At 42.4% G+C, this 21,410-nt stretch overlaps 1 protein-coding gene across 4 annotated transcripts in view; it reads left to right on the top strand.

Moving 5' to 3' along the window:
• lyst (lysosomal trafficking regulator) overlaps positions 1 to 21,410 on the top strand; it is an 86,687-nt gene that overhangs the window by 41,174 nt on the left and 24,103 nt on the right. For 3 of the 4 annotated variants that reach the window (XM_080450436.1, XM_080450439.1, XM_080450438.1), the window contains 18 exons: positions 240 to 609; positions 1,336 to 1,492; positions 2,365 to 2,538; positions 3,110 to 3,270; positions 5,261 to 5,451; positions 6,551 to 6,796; positions 7,486 to 7,659; positions 10,526 to 10,675; positions 11,451 to 11,588; positions 12,773 to 12,971; positions 13,125 to 13,253; positions 14,812 to 15,448; positions 15,665 to 15,845; positions 18,199 to 18,368; positions 18,901 to 19,131; positions 20,057 to 20,223; positions 20,560 to 20,712; positions 21,141 to 21,296. In XM_080450436.1, the coding sequence (XP_080306562.1) occupies positions 240 to 609; positions 1,336 to 1,492; positions 2,365 to 2,538; positions 3,110 to 3,270; positions 5,261 to 5,451; positions 6,551 to 6,796; positions 7,486 to 7,659; positions 10,526 to 10,675; positions 11,451 to 11,588; positions 12,773 to 12,971; positions 13,125 to 13,253; positions 14,812 to 15,448; positions 15,665 to 15,845; positions 18,199 to 18,368; positions 18,901 to 19,131; positions 20,057 to 20,223; positions 20,560 to 20,712; positions 21,141 to 21,296 (3,784 nt within the window). The remainder of the gene's footprint in view (positions 1 to 239; positions 610 to 1,335; positions 1,493 to 2,364; positions 2,539 to 3,109; positions 3,271 to 5,260; positions 5,452 to 6,550; positions 6,797 to 7,485; positions 7,660 to 10,525; positions 10,676 to 11,450; positions 11,589 to 12,772; positions 12,972 to 13,124; positions 13,254 to 14,811; positions 15,449 to 15,664; positions 15,846 to 18,198; positions 18,369 to 18,900; positions 19,132 to 20,056; positions 20,224 to 20,559; positions 20,713 to 21,140; positions 21,297 to 21,410) is intronic. The other variant, XM_080450437.1, reaches the window with a different exon arrangement.

Here is a 21,410-nt window from a genome sequence, read left to right as displayed (position 1 = left end):
GACTGAAAAATAGGATCCACGAAGTCGACTGAATTCATAAGTTGATGTGCACAAAGTAAAATCCAGAGTGTTGGCATAACATTTTGTATCTGACCCTTACAGGTCCGTTCTTACACTCAGAGTTTGACCGTGTGTAGAAGACCCACTGCTCATTCATATTTAATAAATCATTTTAAAAATGAATAAACGACAGTCAGCCGTTCACCTCTAACCTCCTGTCTTCCTCGTGTGCTTGCCAGGAGATCCTACTGAAGGGCATCCTGCAAATCGTGGAAGCCAACATGGAAATGGAGCCTCTTCACTTCCTGTCTTTTCCCATAGTCCTCGGGGCTTCCACGCCGGGCGGAGCCTCCCCGGGCTCCAGACAGAGCAGCGCTGCGGGGGGCAAAGGCGTGGGACTGCTCTGGAGGGGCAAACTGTCCCCCGGCCGTAGGGACGGGGACGGCGAGTCGCGACCGAGCCACCTGCGCACCTCTCCCTGGCACGTCGCCCCGCTCCATCTGCCTCTGGTGGGGCAGAACTGCTGGCCCCACATGGCCAGCGGCTTCAGCGCCTCCATTTGGATGAGGGTGGACGAGCCCGAGGAAAAGGACGCGGATAAAGACAAAGGTAAGACGCGGTCTTCGTGAGATACTTCTCTGGCCCACGTTTGATGTCTCTCTCTGTATACATATTGTCGCTGTCGGGTGGAAACCTACTGATACAAAACTTTTCAGTAAATGGAAAAAATAACCTGTGTTCCGATGGATCCAATGTGTTATTATTTAGTCACAAGCATAATTCTTTTCATTGGTTAAATATTTTTTAAACCCACAGAAGGACATACCTTAACCACTTTCACTATCGAAAATAGCGGAAATGGCCGATCTACAAGGTCTCTAATTTATAAAGAAAAAAAAACATAACAATTTGAAGTAATAATCCTACTATAATTAAGGACACCTCTGTCATCAAAGGGAACCTCTGTCATCAAGGAATTCTGTCATCAAAACCTGTGTTCAGCAGGGTTCTCCTCGGTGGCTTGAGCAATTGATCTGAACTTGCACACAGGCATTGACCATTAGCATATGCACACAACCGCGACGACTTTCCCAAAATGTAAGCTGTTTATTAGCATTTTTGTGTAAACACCAGTGATTCTGCGTTGGGCCTATGGGATGATTGGGATCTGTCGTCGCCACGGTTACAGCACCGCAAGCTATGGGATGATCAAACTGCGCATGAGTTACTCCTGCCGAGTCCGACCACTGCCACACGCTGCAAACTTATAATGGACTTTCATAGAAAGTTTCTGCATGACAGCAACAATATGAATCCATGTCGTTGATTCTCCAGAGGAGGGGAAGGCCGCTACAGCTGAACCACATCAGGGTACCCCCCAGGCCGGGCAGAGGAGAGTGGACGAGAGCCTCATTCACATTCTCTCCATGGGCTCCAAGGCTCTGATGCTGCAAGTGTGGGCTGACTTCTCCACAGGATCACTCACATTCAGGTGAGAGCCTGAGTGGGTTGAAATGTCAATAAGAAGTGTACGGTATAAACAAAAGAAAACAAGAGAGAAAACAAGTTGCTGTACAATGAAAACGCATACAAATAAATCATGACATAAAAATGAAAACGGAAAAGAAACAACTGAATTCTTTCTTTATCGCCAAGAGAATGAGTAAGGTTGTTCCATAGATTTGGCTCCGTGAAGACTCAGTCACCCATAGTTTTTAGCATAGATTTAGGGATAGAAGGCTTTAGTCAGAAGACCTGAGAGATCTCACAGTGTCCTGAGGGCACAATAATTCAAATAATGTAAATTGGGGCGAGCCCCTGTAGGGCTTTATGTGATTAAAATCTTTTTTAAATGGATTCAGCAGTCAATGAGTAACCAGTGTGCAGCAAGCACTGTTGTAATGTGTGACCTGCGACATGTGTTAAAACCACAAAAGCAGCCGCATTTTGTACAGACTCAGTGTGGTGAACAGTGTGAATTTACAGTGACATCTAGTAATTCATTAGTATAGTACACTATAGTTAGTAGTGCTTGTTGACTTAACGGCATGGAAGTTAAATTTATGCTTTGCCCGACGTGTTGAACGACATGTCGCACTACGTGTCTCACAACATCAAACAGAGTTTTGAGCATTTATATCGTCTTCGACTTGTCAACAGCGTTGACGCAAAACGTAAACAAGGAAGTGAACGAGGTCTCGTGCATCTCCGTGGTAACGGAGCTTACTTTGTCTTCCCAACAAATTAGAGTGTGCAAGGCTTTTTACGACTCTTGAAGCATAAATTGACCTTTAGTGGCCTTTAATATGTCTCACTGCTTAAGCTTTAACTTCCAGCATGTAACAAATCAGGCTTTTTCTTCAGGATTTGTATAGACCCGAATGATGAGATCAAAGCGGGCCTGTTGGCCCAGGCCCAGTCTGGTGAGGGTGTGCTGAAGCCAGGGCCGTGGCAGCACCTGGGCCTTACCTATACCCAGCAACCTGAGGGCAAGAAGAACATCCATGGATGTCTGGTGGTTTGGGTGTGTGGAGTCAAGTAAGAGATTAATAATAATTATAATAATGACAATGATTGATAATAATATTGATAATTAATAGAGCCCAACCAATTTTAATAAATCCCGATTTTGGAGAGTCCTAGACCACCTTTTACCGATGTTTTGACAGATTTTTGGTCAAAAAGATCAAAATTGTTCCAATAAAGAATTAACCTATAAGCTAACAAATAAATGGAAATAACTTTGGCTGATTTACAAGCTCACAACACATCACGTTGTGACACGTTTTGAGCGTATAGATCTGCTATTTTTTAACACTTTGAAGTTTTTCACCTAATTCATAATCATTGGGACACATCGACTGCATAATTTCCGATGCCACCAAATAATGGCCTGTATATCGGCCAGACGATACAACGGTCCGGCTCTAATAATTGATGATATTAATAATAATAGAGTGCTTTATAACAGTGTTGTGAAGCCAGACTTAAACAAAAAATAAAAGTCAATAACATGTACAATGAAAAACGTAATGATGCTAATTCGGCAATTCTATTGATCTAACTGCCAATTGACTGTAATAAAATGTGTGTGTGTTGGGGACAACAGGAGGTGTGAGGTGTCTCTGGACTACACGCTGCCCAGGAAGTCAAGTCTGTCATCAGACAGCAACAAGACGTTCTGCATGCTGGGCCACTGCATGCCCTCGTCTGAAGAGCTGCTCAAGCAGGGAGGTCACTGGAACATGGGCACCGTTCTTCTCTTCAATGGTAGGAGTCCTCTGGTGTTATTCTAGCTGGAAGCATGCCTATGATAAGCCCTCCCACTCTTAATCCCCCTCAGGCCACCTTCATGATCTATCCCCCTTTTATACCTTTTAAGTGCATGCTCGCCATCTGGCTTAAATCCCCTAAGTTATTTTGCAATGGGGCCTCAATGGTGCGCTCTGCCGGTAAATGGATGCCTCTGTCTTCTTTTAAATCATCCCTTTCGACATGCCCATCAATATCTAAACTCTCTTTTCCAGTCTTAATTCAGAGGTGATGCTCATGATATGTTAGCCACTTTTAGCCCTATTTAATTGTATGATGGTGTCACGCGAAAATAGCCGATCTGCATTGCAATGCGATGCGTGGCGAGCTTGCCGAGCCTGTGGCTTGTAGAGCTTTTGAAGATTTTTTTGCCTATAATGAAAGAAAATAGAGATGGCCGGTTGAAAGTGGTTAAACGCTGCCGCCTACGTACATGGTGACGTTTTGTTTTGTAAGTTCAGTCTGCTTGTGCGTCTCTTTGCAAGGCTGTTGCCAATGTGGCATGCAGCATGCTGTAGATTCTCGGCATTCCCCGGGCAGGCATACAGAACACTTCCCTTGTTGCCTCTAATTGGCCGTGAATGGCCTCGCGGCCAGGCATTCTCAACCTGTGAACCTGTGAACCTCTGTTGCCGTTGGAACACATAACTTCTGGAAAAACAAGGACTGCTAATTGCACCAGAGGATCATCAACACCTAACAGATGACGTACAGCACTGTTTACCAAACAGTGGGTCTGGATCCAAAATATCCCCTTTTTTCCGTTTTCCTACATTTAAAAAGATATCTACCGTATTTCAAAAGATTAAAACAAATTTAATAAAAAAAAAAAATCACAACTTTTCATCAATCGAAAACAATTCCATATTCATAAATAAAATGACAAAATTGGATCATTTCCATAAATAATATTTTTTTAAAGTATAAAGTATAAAGTTAAAAGCTCCACAACGCAGCTTGAAGCGGCGCATTGTGAGCTTGTAGAGCTGTTATTTTCACCAGTTTGAGTCCCGGGTAAACGTCTAATTTCTTTTTTCGGTCTTGAAATAAAAAGATTGGCAACCACTGACATACTGTATGAACGAGCACCCTCCCACCTCCATAGGTTCACTGGCTATGCATGAAGCAATACTGTGTAGTTACTTTATTGTTTTAGGGAACACTGTGTGTTGGTAATACATGGGCTAGAATCGAAGTCATACTGTATGTTCCGCTTTTCTTTGCGTCCTACCTTTATTTGCTGTTGCTGTGAAAAAATATGGACTGCCTGATAACGATAATATCCACAATATCATGATAAGAGGGCCAATAGAGTGCTACAGTTTGTATTGCTAAAACCTGGAAGTGAGTTTGCACTGGTTTCCCTCCAGATTTCAAATGCTATTTACCATTGGGTTTTTTGATTCAGACAGACGGAAAATGAGGTCTGTCTTTTATGAGCTTTTTTTTGTGGCTTTTTATGCCTTTATTATAAATGGGAAAGTAGGCTGACGGGAAATGGGGAGAGAGATGTGGAGTGACACACATCAAAGGTCGTCGGGATCGGGACTTGAACCCGCGACACGCTGTCAGGCTACATTCTAGCCTCTTTAAACATAAGCTTAACAGAGTTTCCTGTTTTGTTATACAACATAAATTACACAATTATTATCTTAAGTATGAATGTGTTTTTTTTTTTTTTTTTTTATGACACAGGCAATTAATACATTTGCTGATTTGTGAAGATTATCGTGTGGAACAAAATGTGTTAATGCCATAAGCCTTTGTTTACTTCAGAGATTATTTTCTTATCCAAAACCCATTGCAAAAATGCCATTGGCAGTCTGCAGTGGTAAGTTCTGCTTTGGCCTACAAAGAGACTGTAGCTCTCTTATCACCTGCTTTTCTGGGGTGAAAAGAGACTGATCACATTACAGTTTTCTCTTCCCTGTGTGTACTTCTTATTCAGGTTCTCGAATAGGATCTGAGGAGGCCTTCTACCTTTATGCCAGTGGGCCTGACCTCACCTCTATTATGCCCTGCAAATACGGTACACCTAGTGCTACGTTCTCCAAATATGTCACCCAGGAAGGACTGAAGTGTGAACACGTACGTGAGCTGCTGATGAAGAACAAAGACGTGGATACAACAGCACTCGTTGTAAGGAGGAGGAGGAGGATGATATTGATGATGATGATGGAGTAATTGCTCTGACTTTTATTAGACAGTAGATTAATAAATATGTGCTCTTCACTGCACAATGAAACCATAACATCCATTAACGTCATTAGAAATTTGTTTTGAAAAAAGAGGAGACAGTATTGTCATGTTGTCACTACTTCTTCATTGTCATGTTTTCACTACTTCTTCATTTACCCAGTGAAATGTATCATTAAGGAAGCAAGTCCTTTTTATTACGTACTGTACATGCATATTGCACCCACTAATGCCAATAATTATCTTACTTTGTAGTCATTTGTTTCTGCTGCTACCCATATTGGCTTTTACATTTGTAATCTGTTTTTCTGCACCCTAGCGTCCCTATTCTTGGGGGAAACATTCACCCAGATCTACAAGCTTACAATGCAAATTAGAGGGAAAAAAGAGCAGACCAAGTACAGGTCAACTAAGTGTTAGGTTACTAAGTATAAAGGGGGTGTAAAGGCAAATTGCTGCTTTATTTCCTCTTCTTAACAGTGTTTCTGCTAAAGCAAAAACATTTAATACAGTGGTTCTCAAAGTGGGATCCAGGGACCCCTAGGGGTCCTTGAAGGGCTTCCAGGGGGTCCCCGGCAAAATGACTTAATATAGCATCAAAATTAGTTAAACCACTTTAAGCCTATATATATATATATATATATATATATATAATATATACACACACACACACACACACACACAGTATTGGCTATCTGAAAATAGCCTACAAGCTCACGACGCGTTGCGAGCTTGTAGATCTGCTATTTTCAAATCTTAAAGTTTTAGAAAAATGCACAAGAACACAAATCTTGTATGGGGGTTCCCTGCCACAAAATATTTGCAGATGGGGGGTCCGTGGCCAATATATATTTTAATTTGGGGGTCCTTGATTTGAAAATGTTTGAGACCTTTACTCTAATCAGATTCTTCTTTATTTATGAATTGGTATTGAATGAATTTTTCAATTAAAGTCCTTTTAGTAGATGAATGATGAGTTTAATGACAAAGTTTTCTGGATTTTTTTAAATATCTTATTGTTAAACATTTGTGTTTTGGACAGGAGTGTTTGGCGGTGGTCTATGCTCCAAGCAGTCCCAGACTCTACACCATCTATGAGCCTGTCATCAGACTGAAGGGCCAGGCTAAGACGGTGGTCACCCAGCGTCCTTTCAGTTCCAAGGAGGTGCAGTGTGGTGCGCTGGAGCCCCATGCTCTCAGGACCTTGCTCCCCACCGAAACCCAGGGCTTGCAGAGTGTCCTGCACAAGATTGGAGGCACCGGAACTTTTGTCTACCTCTTTGCACAGGCAAGGATATCCCTTTTTTTTTACTGTCAAATCTGTATCCTGTAGTCGTTTTTTTTTTCATGTCCAGGCTGTGCTGCTTCGAACAAATATTTATTTATAAACATTAATTTTGCCAGAGAACACGTTGGAATTGCCGGGAACACTGTGACTCACTTGTTGTTGTTAACCCATTAAGACGGGGAATGCATCTGTGTCATTTTAAGATTTATTTGGCTATTCAAAAATAGCAGATCTACAAGCTTGTAGATCTGCTATTTTTGAAAAACAGTGAAAATGTGTGCAAATCTTAGAATACATATATTCTTTTTAAACAACATTTATAACTCAAATCTTTGTTTCTGGGGGGTCCCTGGAACAACACATTTTGATGGGCATCGGCGGCCAAAAACATCATTTTGGGGGTCCTTGACAAGAAAAGGTTTGAGCACCACTGATATAGCAACAATAGTTATTCAGAAAAATCAAGACATTTGTTGAGACATTTGACAGTTACAAATGTTCGGTTTAAAAAATATAGTCAAAGATTTGAAAAAAATATAGCCAAAGAAATCAAAAAACACAGATGCGTTCCCGGTCTTACTGGGTTAAAGACGTGAAGTTATACAAACTTTAATTGCTGGCATACAGTTGTTCCTAGTTGGCCAAACTGAATGTGTTTTGGTGCGTTTCTCCCTCTTTGGACCCTCCAGGCGGTGGAGCTCAGTGACTCTGAGCAGACTCAGGCCCTGGCCCTGCAGGTGCTGCTGTCCCTGTCCAAGATCAACCAACATCGCATCCATGAGATGGAGCGTTACCATGGATACTCCATGATCCACCAGGTTCTCATCAAGTCCAAGTGCGTCGTGGGATATCACATGCTGAAAGTGAGTCACAGCGTGAGCACACTTTTGTTTCTGCGCTGTTTAGCCATGTGTGAGCACTGCCACTGTGTACACACAGGCCTGTCACAATTATCACATAATCGTCTAATCGCAATTATTATTTGCATGATCGTCATAATCATATCCATGTTGAAACATTTTCATATATTTTCACCCATTTTTTAAAATATATATTTATTGCCGGTGCCTTACCCATTATCCCTAAACATCTTTGCCTTCTTTTACTATTTTTAAAAACATTTTCAAATAGTTCAACTAGCCGATCTACATCGACACGTTGTGAGCTTGTAGATTGGCTATTTGAACTATTTGAAAATGTTTTTAAAAATAGTAAAAAATGGCAAAGAAGTTCAGGGATAATAGGCACTGCTGAAAATAGGGCCCTTATAGACTCCTAACCACTTTCAATCTGGTGTCCCTGTTTTGGGCTTTTATTATTGGCTCGAATTTTTACACAATTTCCGAAAGTAAATAGCCGATGTGATTCTTTGTGAGCATCGGCTGTTTTCGCTATTTAAAAAAAATAGAGCTTAAGTGGCTAAGCATAAACTGTATGAGACAAGCTACAGTATGGCTCTTAGCTCCGGGCATTTATACTCGGTAGATCGGCTCACTGACAACGCTGTCATTAATGATGTGGTGTAAGCTGTTAGAAATTCTAGGAGGTCTGAGCCAAGTGATTCTGTGAGACGTTCCAAATTACGACCGCACGAGCCAAACAATCTGGCGCACACTGGTCGTCTTACACGGTATAAAGTGTAGTTTCAACATCAATGTTTATCGGCAGTGCGATTGATGGATTCGTAAGTTTGACTCGCTGAAGCGGTGCTAGTACGGCTGGCGCCAACCAACAGGCGCAGTGTACTGTACTTGAACTTTTGAAATGTGCCATGGGGAAATCCAGACCATTGAAAATAAGTGAAGTAAGAGGTAAATATGTAATGCAGGATAAACTCGTCTTGGAAGTTTCTGAATGTGAATTTTATGTTTTGAGGGGGAGAATTCTCTGATGGAAACAGGTAGTGGGGATACGTACCAGGCTTGTTGTTTTTGCAGTGGAGATAGTAAATACTTCTAAAGAAGGTAATATATTTAACATCTACAAGTTGCCTCCCCATTTCCATCAAAACAATTGCAACCTATTACTTAATTAAGTATTAATCCCTGCCTATGTTTGCTTGAACAAAGTGTACTGTATATACGCCTGTGTGTCAGCAACTGTTTGTACCAGTGCGGTACCCGTTGTCAGAGTACTTGGTGTAGTATTGCAGTATCCATTGTCCGAGTACTTAGTGAAGTATTGCAGTACAAGTACCTGTTGTCAGACTACTTGGAGGCCAGTCTGTTACTTCAATGACGCACCAACTTGGGAAAGTTCGGGGATCTCCATATTTTGGGCAAGTGTTAACTTTCAACCAATCCGCAAAGCCGATTGAGAGAGAGAAACACACATACCCAGGCAGACCAGGGTTTGTGGATTTATGGATAAATATGATGGAAGAAAAAGATATTGTTCTGTAGCCTATGTTTACGATCAAAGCACATTTATTTTGGGTGCCTAGCGACATGCCAGAAACCTTCTTGGCTTCCCTGGCGTTGTGCCAAGCAGCAGCGCTGCACACAAGCTAGTGGTGGTTCACATCTCTTCCAACCTCGCTTTATTTTTAAGGTATTCTTTTGTTTTATTGAGACAGGGCAGTGAGGTTGAAGAGGGCGGACGATGCAATACAAGTGCTGAGGAAAGTATTGAACTGGGCATACTGCGGTTAGATGTTGAGCACATTAACTGGCCTGTGTACCATGAAAATTATTCCATCTCTGAGACCGTGGTGCCACTAGGAGGCAGTTTTCTGACCCATCTGTTATTTGACCCCGAGGCTGTGGTTGCAATCGAGCTGTTTGATGGTTGTTTTGCTGAAATGGAATCTGTATGATTGGATTTAAGACAGACACACGGCACCTCTGGTTTTGTTTCGTTTGCTGTGTTGGGTTTTCAGATCCAGTACACAGAGCCACATCCACTGAGCACACCAATCCACAGCAAAACGCATACGTATACTTGCACAATAATTCATACTTAACCACTTTAACCCTATATACTGTACTTTGTTGACCGGCGTACCACAGGTGTTTATGCATGATCCCCTCCTTTTTTCGCTCTACACCAAATCTCTTTGCCAAAAATAGCTGATCTACAGCTCACAACATCTCATGTTGTGGCGTGAGCTTGTAGATCTGCTATTTTCTGCAAAGTTTCACCTACTATTACCATGCCCAGAATAGGGATACTAGGGTTCAGACAGCTTACACTCCCACACACATTCATATTGAAAACATGGAAAGCTACTTGCACTTCTAAAGATAGTGGCTATTTGCATATTTTAATTGTTTTCACTACAAAATAATACATTTTCAAGTAGATTGACATTGGATATGAAAAGTCACGTTGTCATCAGTTTGAATTTATCACTTAATGTTTATCTCATCAAAACATTTTATTGTGAAAGACAATACTGAAAGCACTAATGCGCCTGAATGTTAATGCGGCGGGCTGTAAGATCTGAGGGCTGCTCTCCTACGTCAGTCCCGAAGGAGTTCAAGATTTATTTCCACCGCAGTGGAGCTGGTCAGTTTAACAAATGGCAGAGCTTGATCAATAGAGACAGGATCTCTCAGGGGGAATGAAGGGCATTGGCTTTGACAGAGCTCTAAGTAGCACTCCATAAAGTACAGAGACAATAACTATCAGCATGTTTGGGGCTTAGTGTTTTTGATGAAGTTTGACAAGCACTGTGCATAAAAAAATGTGTATTAAAAAATGGCTGTGCATTTGTGGTCTCCCTCCTAGACTCTGCTGGATGGGTGTTGCAGTGGGCCTATTCTGACTCTGGGGGAAGATGGCCAGTTTCGTTTGGACACCGACTCCACCGCTGTGGTGCAAGATATCAGGCTCCTCTCCGAGGTCCTACTGGACTGGAAGATCTGGGCCAAAGCTGAGGTAACCATACATCTGTGAATACCTTAGGCCCTGTTCAGACTGGAAGCCCTAATCCAGCCCGATTATCCAGATTGGAGTCGCATTGTTTGCATGCAGTCTGAACTGCAAAAAAAACACATGGAAACATATCTTTACTAATCAGATTTGAATCACTTTCCTTAGCCTTGTTCAGACTGCATAAAACCAATCAGACTCCAATCTGGATTTGGGCACTTAACACAAGCATGTAGATCTGCTGTTTTTGAAAAAGTTTAATTGTTTAAGTATGTCTTTATTTGTATGTTTGTTTGTTTATTTTCACTTACAAGAACATTTAAAAATGATACACAAAGATTCAGTAAAAATTTGCAGGAGAATGCCTAAAAACCCTCCAGTGGCTTGAGAAGTGGCATTCTCCGGGAATATTTGTACATTTATAGGATAAAATTACATCAATGTGGAATATACACATCTACTGTATTACAAATTAAACATTTATAGACATATCATACAGATGAAAATATAAGAACAAAAAATATATAAATATTTAACCAATGGAAAGAATCAACAAGAGCTTGTGAATAAATAACTACATTGGATCCATTGGAAACCCAGGTTATTTTTTCCATATCTTGAAAAGTAACGGTTTTGTTGAAAAGTAGCGGTTTTGGACATGCAAGGTTTCCACCCGACAGCGACGATTTGTAATAATAATTCCTAGTTTTGTGATTGATGGATAGTAGTGCATTGCTGTGGACTTAAGAATGAATGTTGTCTCTGTTTGTGTTGCTGTTAGTGTGGAGTGTGGGAGACCCTGCTTGCTGCCTTAGAAATACTCATCAGGGTGCATCACCCTCAGCAGGTCTTCAACATCCGCCAGTTCCTCAAGGCTCAGGTGGTGCATCGTTTCCTGCTCACCTGCCAGGTGTTACAGGTCAGCCACACCCTTCCAAAAATGTTCAATGTTCAAAATATATTCATGTAAATTATATATTTATGCTAGGGCATTCACGAATAGTGATTTTTATCATTCGACTTATTCGACCTATAAGTACCGTATTCGAATATTCGATTAATCCATTTGATTATTTAAAAAAAATTGGGCCAATGGCATTGACGACTCGACTCAAGGAATGCGAGTCGACGTCAGGCTCCTCGCCCGACGCGTCGACTTTTAGGGGACAGCCCAAGGCACAACCTCACATACAGTATGAAATGATTTGAGAACAATCAACCATGAATGGATTAGGAAAACTACCAACACCAGAGCTCACAGCTGCGTGTCTGCTGTAGAAAAGCCACTGAAAAAAAAATATCAAAAAAATATATAATCGACTCTGATGTACAGTATAGTGGTTTGATAGTCAAATATTCGATTATTCTGTTAATGCCCTAATTTATGCACATACTGTGCAGTGCACACATACACAGATGGATAATATTTAGAAGTAGGATGTACACAGCACCTTCAAACACCTCAAAGTGTGCTGTGACTAACATGCATACGCTCTCCCATAAGCGAGACATTGAGTGAGTAATATGAAAAATAACTGTGCACACACATTCCCTGGAGGCCAGGCCTGTTATAGCGCTACCAGGAGGCCGATTTTGCTTATATTACTCCAAACATCACGCCAATCGGTACACATTATCTCTATAGTCATGTGATCAAGACAGATCTGTCCGATTTTTCATATTCCATCCTGATTGGCTAACATTGGCTTCCAAAGTTTACAGGAGTGGCCTGTTTTTAACAAAATGACTCAAATCATGAACGCTGCGTCCGATTGCCACCATTTTTCAAATCGGCCGATTTACGTTTTGGCCTATAACTCTTGAACTATAGGTCATACAATCAAAATATATTTTACACATTATCTTGATTTTTCAGATCTCTTTCCAAGTGTATGACCAAAGTTTGCAGGCCCTGGGTAGGCAACCCGGCCTGGCGGAGACCTGTGCTCCGAGGAGCACACTTTTCTAGTTATTGCTGTTTTAAATGTTGAGGACCCCAAACCAAAGAATTTTACTCTTGTGTGCTCATATAAGATGACCGATAATAAAACAATCTTGCATCTTGAGACTTTTACTGAGATTTTCGTTATGCGTATCTTTCAGGAGCACAAGGACATGCATCTGACTTCCATCCCGCAGGAAGTCTGTCTGTCATTCGTCAAAATCATACAGGAAGTACTGGGTTCTCCGCCAGACTTGGAACTGCTGAAATTGGTCTACAACTTCCTGCTGGCTGTCCACCCGCCCACTAACACCTATGTCTGCCACACACCCTCCAGCTTCTACTTTTCCCTGCACATAGGTGGGTTGGCGCTATTCCTGTAATGAGTTCACTGTATTTCCCAAGTAGGGGTGTAGCAGTTAATCGAATTAATCGATAATAATAGATAATTTAATGAAATAATTGATTCATAATCTATCCCTATTTTCACATTTCATATTCGCAATCTTTCAGATGGTAAGCTGTACCAGGAGAAGGTCCAGTCCATTATGTACCTGAGACACTCCAACAGCGGAGGCAAGTCTGCCTGCAGCTCTGTGATGTCTCTGTCCCCCACTGTCTTCACTGAGGCTCCCTCTGAAGGTATACTTATGTCCTACTGAGCTTGCAAACTTCTGCCATTCTGTGTAGCCTCTAAAACTCAATACAATCTTTTGGTTTGTTTACACTTTGGTTTGTTTGTTTGTTTACACTTATTGCATTATTTCTAAAGCCTGATTTATACTTCGTTCGCCATGCGATAGTGGCTCTCGCCGAAAATAGCCGATCTACAAGCTTGTAGATCTGCTATTTTTGGCAAGCATAACTTAAGCATAAGAAGACCATCTAATGCTTTTATTATTATAATATCCTTTACTGTACATTTGTTTCATTACTTCAACTCTGAAATTGTCTGTGTGACTTTCTTCTTCTGTGGAAGCTGCTTTGCCTACAGTACCTGTGATAAATGAAGGTCATTCAGGCCTGTTTTATTTCAAGATTTTAGCTGTGAATAAATAAATAACCCTGTAGGCGTCGAGTGAACTCAGCACATTCCTTACAACAGCCAAGAGCAACGCAAGGATCATTTCTGTGTCCTCATCTACCCCCTCTTCTCTCTCACACACACACACAATTTTTTTCCTCCCTCTGCTTTGAAAATGCTGTCTTGTTTTGACTTACATTTTTTATTTGCATCTCTTTTAGCCCATTTGGGCTATTTATTCCAAGAGTAAGTAAAGAATGTAAAAACTAAAAGCCTTTGTTTTACTGACTGCAGTTCTCTACAGTACATGATCATTCTAGTGACAGAGGTCCTAACATCTGTTGTCAGGACACTAGGGCGTCTAGTTTGAGGGTGGTACACCGGTGCATTTGGACGATAACGGCAGCACAATGTTTAGTACCATGTAGGCACTAACTAAATCTCCCATCAATGCCAATAGTCCTAAGTATTGTGAGCCAAAACCATGGTTGTGGCATCCCTGATGAGGTCGTCTCAGACTGTTGATGAATTGAATACGTTGGACCACAATGGAAACAAGTCCCCGGGACTTTTTTGTGTTATCCTTTTAGCTTGTTTACTGTACAGCGTGCCGTTTACATTTCTGACTAATAAAGTATTCAATCAATCGAAAGAGACTAATGATAGAGAGTAATGATAGCAGCTGGTAATTGTCTACTGTACCAATCTAGTAAGATAAAATTAAGCTACTGTTGCATGACTCATTTCTAACTTAACCAATTCAATCCTGGAACGCATCTCTGTCATTTTAGATTTCTTTCGCTATTCAAAAATAGCAGATATACCAGCTCATTGTGTGACACAGAGTGCAGCACTATGACCTTGTAGATCTGCTATTTTAGAAGATTTTTTTTTAACTCAAATCTTTGCTTCTGGGGGTCCCTGGAACTAAATATTTTACAAATGTTCGCTTTAAAAAGATATATATTCCAAGTCAATTCCAAGTTTCAAGTTTTTTTTTTCTTTCTGACGCAATACCCCATATAACAATAAAAATACGAGCTAGTAGATCTGCTATTTTTGAGTAGCCAAAGAAATCTTAATATGACACAAATGATGCTTTCCCGGTCTTAAAGGGTTAACCAAACCAGCACTTATTTTTTTCTAAAGGTGAAATAATTCTCTCCACATCACCAGGTCACCTTCACGTTCCTACCCCTGAACCCCATGTGGCTGACGATCAGACTCTACGACCCCCTAGCCTGGCACCTTCTCCATACTCCTCCCCCACGCTGACGCCTCGACGCGGCCTCGGCAGCTCCGGCGAGACGGGGGACGGAGGAGACGGGGTCTCCCTCGCCACGCGGCAGGCCCTGGGCAGCACGGAGACACTCAAGCGGGGCGGGGATGGCGAGCAGCTCCTCAGCAGCTGCGAGTCGGCCAAGACCATCTGCGACTCTAAAGAGGGTGGCGGCGAGGCGGTGGCCCTGAGCACGCCCTCCATCAGCGTGGAGGAGGAGCGAGACGAGGCCACCGAGGTGGACAGCCTGGCGGAGGGCAGCGTCGGGGTGGCGGAGTCCGAGGACCGGTTCGACTGGGCCAGCGACGAGGCGCCGCGCCGCCCCGACAGCCTGAAGGGCATCCAGTCCTTCCAGAGGAGCCAGAGCAACCTGGCCAGTTTGGGTCTGGCGTTCCCGGCTCCGAACGGCTCCCTGGCCATCGGCCGCTGGCCCTCCGCGGCCGACCGAGGCTCCCTGCCCGAAGACTGGGAGAGCTACACCTACTCGCCTGGGTACGACAGGGGCCACAGCAAGAGTGGAGACTCCAATGACAGGTATTCTGTCACTGCTTTGCTTCTTTGAATGTCCTGTACATTAGCAGCGACAAGCTTGTAGATCTGTTGTTTTCGGCGAATTTTCACCCATTTTCACCCTGTGAAATGGTATGTTTTTTATTACACAATTCCTTTTCTGACCTTTTTGAATCCGAACTCTGATGCAATACCCCATATAACAATTAAACTATTCTAAACTATTCTAACCTTGTGCAGGTCCAGTACAGAGGACTGCCTGGTGCTGATCTGCTGTGGACTCTATGACCTTCTGAGGGGCGTTCTGCTGCTGCTGCCGGACCTGATGCTGGAAGAGGTGATGGACAAGCTCATCCAGCCCGAGGCGCTCATTGTCCTCGTCAATCATTCCTCACCTCTCATCCAGCAAGGGGTCATGAAGGTACGGTCTGAATATTGCATATCGGGTTGTTTTGTTTTGGTAGATAATTTGGTTTTGGCTTTATTTAGACAGGATAGTTTAGAGCAGTGGACCTCAAGGTCCAGCACCATTTATAGATAGTTACAGCGAGAGAAAGAAGGACGGAGAGATGGGGAAGGACATGCAGCAAAGAGCCTCAGGTCGGATTTGAACCCAGGCCGGCTGCGCAAGGACTGAGCCTTAATGATATGGCATGCACTCTGCCCGGTAAGCTCGTTTGATTGGAATTTGTGAATAATGGAGTCCTCTACTGACCTCAAGAAGCTGCTTCTTTCAAGGATTTTGGAGATGAACGGTCATTTTGAAATAGTTCTAGTTCTCTAGTTATTGGTGGTTGTGGATTGTGGTTGTCTTTGATCAAGGGCAGGTTTTTAAGGCGTGGCTCTGCAAGAGGCTAGCCGTCTATGACTGCATATGTTTTATACTTTTGGAAATATTTTAACTTACATTTTATAATGGAAGTCTAAAGGGCTGTGATCGCTCTGAAACCGTGCCCAGATTTGGAGTCATTACATCATAGACAACGGAAGTCAATCACGTCATAGAGGACACAGGATGGTCACATGAAGTCCGAGATCAACATTGTTTTTAAAATAGATTGGTTGCTCAACATTGCAAAACGATCAGGAACACAGCTAGGGGTAAGAGCGAGATTAGTAATGGAGAGTAGGTTAGGGACCAGGGTAGGCTGCACCTCTTTAAAGAACTTTGGGGTTTACAATCTAAGGGGCAAGAGGACAGGTGTATATGGGATAGGAGAGAAATCAGACAAGAGAATGACAGTCGACTGATGAACCAGACTAAACAGTAGCATTGTTAAAATGAGATTTATTGATTGAATGCTATCGATATTGTCAACAAAGGAAGACTGAAATCATTTCTGTCTGGGGAAGAGGCAGATACAGTACGATGTGCAGAGTTTACAAGCCGGTCAATAGTTTTAAATTTGTCAGTAATTAGGACTGCAAAGTAGGCAGCTCTCGCCTCTTTGTTGTTCTGTTGAACATGGACTGTAATTCTTTCAGATAGACCTTTTAATGTGGATTTCCTCCAACTACAGTATGCTCCACTGTTCTAACTTCCCTTTTCAGATGTCTAATGTTGTCATTGATCCAGGGGCAAGACTTAGTGAAGAAAACAACCTGGTAGTGGAGTGAGCTATGGAATCTATCTTGTGCAGAAGCACAGTGATCATTAAATCAGCTTAGTGTCAGGCAGGGGGGCCAAGAATCATATTAACTAGAAACCAGGCCAGGTAGTAGAAGTCAATCAGGATGAAGTATGAAAGATCTGACTGGTCCGTCTTGATGACATGACTATAGAGATATTGTGTACCGATTTGTGTGATGTTTGGACAACATCTGTAGGAGTAATAGCCAAAAATGTATTTTGCAAAAATTGGCCTCCTGTTTGCGCTATAACAGGCCAATGTGAAAAATGGGCAGAGGAGAGCAGAGGTTCTGCTCTGCCCTCCAGGGAGTGTGTGTGTGCACAGTTTCACACCGATCAGTCCAACGGTGCCGAATATTTGCTGTGCACACACAGACAAACACACGGATGGACAGGGGCCAAAATTTAGAAAAGTCCCCATAGAGTGAGCATTGAGGAAGTGAGAGTGTACCTCATGCTTCTGTGGTTGAGCGGGAGACAGAACAATACATTTTTGGTTAGAGACAAAAAAACAAAACAAAAACAAAGAGTTCAATATCAGGGCAAGGGTAAAAACAAAGCACCCTCAAAAAGGCATTCTTTACTGTGATTACAGGAACTATTAAGATGTAGGTACAGTATAAGGCTTTCATATGACGATTACAAGGCACATGTAAAGACATTCTTAAATCAGATAAAAGGTCTAAAATGGACATTATCATTAACCTAATTTAATCACCCATTCTTCTAGAGTGGGTTAACCAAACCACACACATTACTAGGCATGTAATGATTCACTCAACTCATGATATGAATCACGATACTAGGTTCACGATACGATTTTACTTTATTATTTATTTCCTTACACGTATCCAGTATTTTCTTCTATTAATTCTTTTTTTTTTTTACAATACTGTGTCTTCTCTTATCCTCTTTTTAATACAGTAGAAAATAACTGAACACTTTTTTTTTATCAATTCTCTTACAATGATCCTGTATTTTCTTCACTTTTTTTACGCACCCTCTGCTGTTTGCATCGCGATACATTTTTTATTCAATCGATTTAAATTGTCATCAGTTTGAATCGATTTACGATAAATCGTTACATGCCTCCACACTACAGAAGATTAAACAATTAATAAATTTCTCTGTCTCTCTCTCTTAGCTGCTGGACGCCTACTTCAGCAGAGCCTTCAAGGAGCAGAAGGAGAAGTTCCTGAAGAGCCACGGCTTCTCCCTGCTGGCCAACCAGCTGTACCTGCACCAGGGCAGCCAGGGGCTGCTGGAGTGCTTTCTGGAGATGCTGTTTGGACGACCGGTGGGCCTCGAGGACGAGTGAGTCAGTGGGAGGGGGTCTGCTGTATGACATCGGGGGGGGGGTCTAAGGCATTGGTTCTCAAAGTGGGGTCTGGGGGACCCCCAGGGGTCCTTGGGGCGGGTTACAGGGGGTCCCCAGCAAAATGTGTTAATGTAGCGTCACATTCACAATCATTTGAACTACTTTAACCCATTAAGACCTGAGGCCGCGTCAAAAAAAATCAAAATCCTAACAATTTTTGGGAAAAAAATATTTTTCACGATTTTTCAAAAATAGCAGATCTACAAGCTCATAGCGCGGCACAGAAATAGCCAGAGAAATGTAAAGTGGCACAGATGCGTTCCAGGTATTAATGGGTTAACCATATTGTATTGGCTATTTAAAAATTGCCGATCTACAAGCTCACAGTACGTCACACACTGTTTCTTTCTACTATTTTTTTAAAAACAATTGAACTACAGAACTACATTTTCATCCGTTTGCAATGATGAATAAGTAATTGTTTATCTGAGTTTGAATGCTGAAGTTTGTCTAAATTCCCGTTCACAGTCTGGACCTCGAGGACATGGAGAACATCTCGCCGTTCAGGAAGCGCTGCATCATCCCCGTGCTGGGGCTGATCGAGAACTCCCTGTACGAGAACGCCTTGGTGCACAACATCCTGTGCATGCTCCTGCAGCTCATCAACGCCTGTCCCAAGCTGGCGGACATTCTGCTGGACCACGGCCTCCTCTACGTTCTCTTCAACACCCTCTCCACCCTCAACGGCATGGAGAATGGGTAAGGCTTGCCCAGCGGGGGATATTATGTGTTAAATAAGATGATCCCCATGGTGAAATTCAGGCGTCATAGCAACAACAGCAGTACGCATGAAACACTGTAGTAGTAATACTGTAAAAAAAAATATGATATACAATAAATAGACTTGGTTTCTCTGGACTGTCTGGAGTTAAAGCGGAACTATGTAACTTTTTTTTAAATGAATAAAATTTAATTTTGTCCAATTTGTATGGTAGGGCATATTAATACAATGTAGCTTATACAATTGGGGTGGTTGTATTTTGTCTCCCTGCACTTCTATTGAGACATTTATATCGTGTCAAAGGTCATGTCTTCACCTAGACGCAGGATCTGACACGAATTTCGACCTGATGGTCAAGATTCAATTTATCCACTGAGCAAGCAGGCCGGCTCTATTAGCTCAATGGTAAAACGTCAGCACTTGCGCAGGAAACCGGGTTCAAATCCGGGGTAGAAGAGGAAAGTTAAATAGTGCAGCTTTAATGTAAAATATATTCTATCAGTAAACACAAGTGTAATGTACAACCTATCACCGGTATGCATGAATATAAATCTATCATCAATGGATATAGTATGAATGGATATTATGTGCCAACATTGAATGTGAGACTGATATATGTACAACCGTGTCAACCGGCCTTCAACGGTGAATATGAGTATATGTACTGTCAAGTGATACATGAATATATGAGTCATGGTTCTGTAGTGTACAGTATGTCCCAGAAGCACATTTGCAAATATCCATCCATAAAGTACAAGTCTGACTCAAAACCTGTTTCCGTTCAAACCCTTGAGCCGTGAATTAAATCATGAATCTTATTAATGCGTCTGTTCATTGATCTGTGGAATGGAAGTGGCTGACTCACTCCCTGGGCTTTAATGTTCCCTTGCTCTTCCCATACAGGATCCCCCTGAACGACTACAAGCTGCTGGTGTGTGATATCCAGCAGCTGTTGGTGGCGGTGACAATCCACTCCTGCAGCTCCTCGGGTTCCCAATACTTCCGCATCATCGAAGACCTTATTACCCTTCTGGGCTACATGCAGAGCAGCAAGATGCGCCGCACTCGAGGTTAGAGGGGCTGGAAATGTACTCACACTGAAAAACATGATTGATGTCCCATTACTTTGCTCGGCAGCTATGGGTTAGCATACACAGTAAAATGTGTGTATTAAACACTCATATTGTAAGCCCTATATTGCCTACTATGTTGTACCGACTTACAAGCTCAAGCTTGTCGATTTTCTATTTAATTTATTATTGAAACTTTAGAAATTTGTCACCTATAATGTCAAGCCCAAAATAGGGACGACAGGTAGGACACTAAGTGTAAAAATGGACCTGTATCCCTGGTAACCGTATAAATTGCATTGCAATCCCCGATTCCCCTCCACTTTTCTTCTCCAGAGATGGCAGTGGCTCTGCAGTTCCGTGTCCTCCAGTCAGCCATAGAGTTCATTAAGACCACAGCCAATCAGGACCCACAGAAGCTGAGCAGCTCGGTAAACGTGCCCAGCTCTCCACATCACGCCATCTACCAGAAACGCAAGAGCATCGCAGGTAACGGTGATTCAAAACCACTCTGGAGTGTCTCCGATTATGCTTCATTTCCAAGTGCAGTTCTCCATTTAAACTCCCATTACACCTACGACAGGCAGCCTCTGTGGATTGCTTTAAAGCACCAGCTCAAGACCTATTTCTTCACTCTTGCTTTTAGTTGATTTTTAAATCTCTGTGTTGTTATTCATGTCCTCACTGTTTTACCTGATTCACTGCCTTTTTTGCTTTTATTGTTTTATGCTATAAATTATTTGTACTTTTTCTGTAATTGTATTCTTGCTCTGTATAGCACTTTGAACTGCCTTTCATGTCATGAAAGGTGCTATACAAATAAAGTTTATTATTATTATTATTATTATTTAATGGAGCGTCTCGTGAAAGTGTCTCACCGCTGTGTCTTCCATCCAATCCCATTCCTGACTTCAAAGGTTCCTGCATGGCCCTGAAAGACTCCATTATCCCCCGCCTCCCCAGGCAGCACTACTGCTCCTATGGCCAGATCCCCCTGTCCCCTCCCTTCAGCTTCCTGTCCTCGCAGGATTCCCCCCTCCCCTCCCCCACTGGATCTCCGTCCTACATGTCAGGTAGCCGTGGGACATCCCCTCCAACGGAGGAGGGAAAACATCTTCCCATCAACGGAACATGTTATTCCCTTTTGCAGTGAACTCACCCTTTGCCCTGGTCCTCAACCCGGGGGT

The sequence above is a fragment of the Gymnoscopelus braueri genome, assembly GCF_963280865.1.
Source record: "Gymnoscopelus braueri genome assembly, chromosome: 14".
Taxonomy (NCBI): Eukaryota; Metazoa; Chordata; class Actinopteri; order Myctophiformes; family Myctophidae; genus Gymnoscopelus; species Gymnoscopelus braueri.
This window is presented reverse-complemented; position numbering and strand designations above follow the sequence as displayed.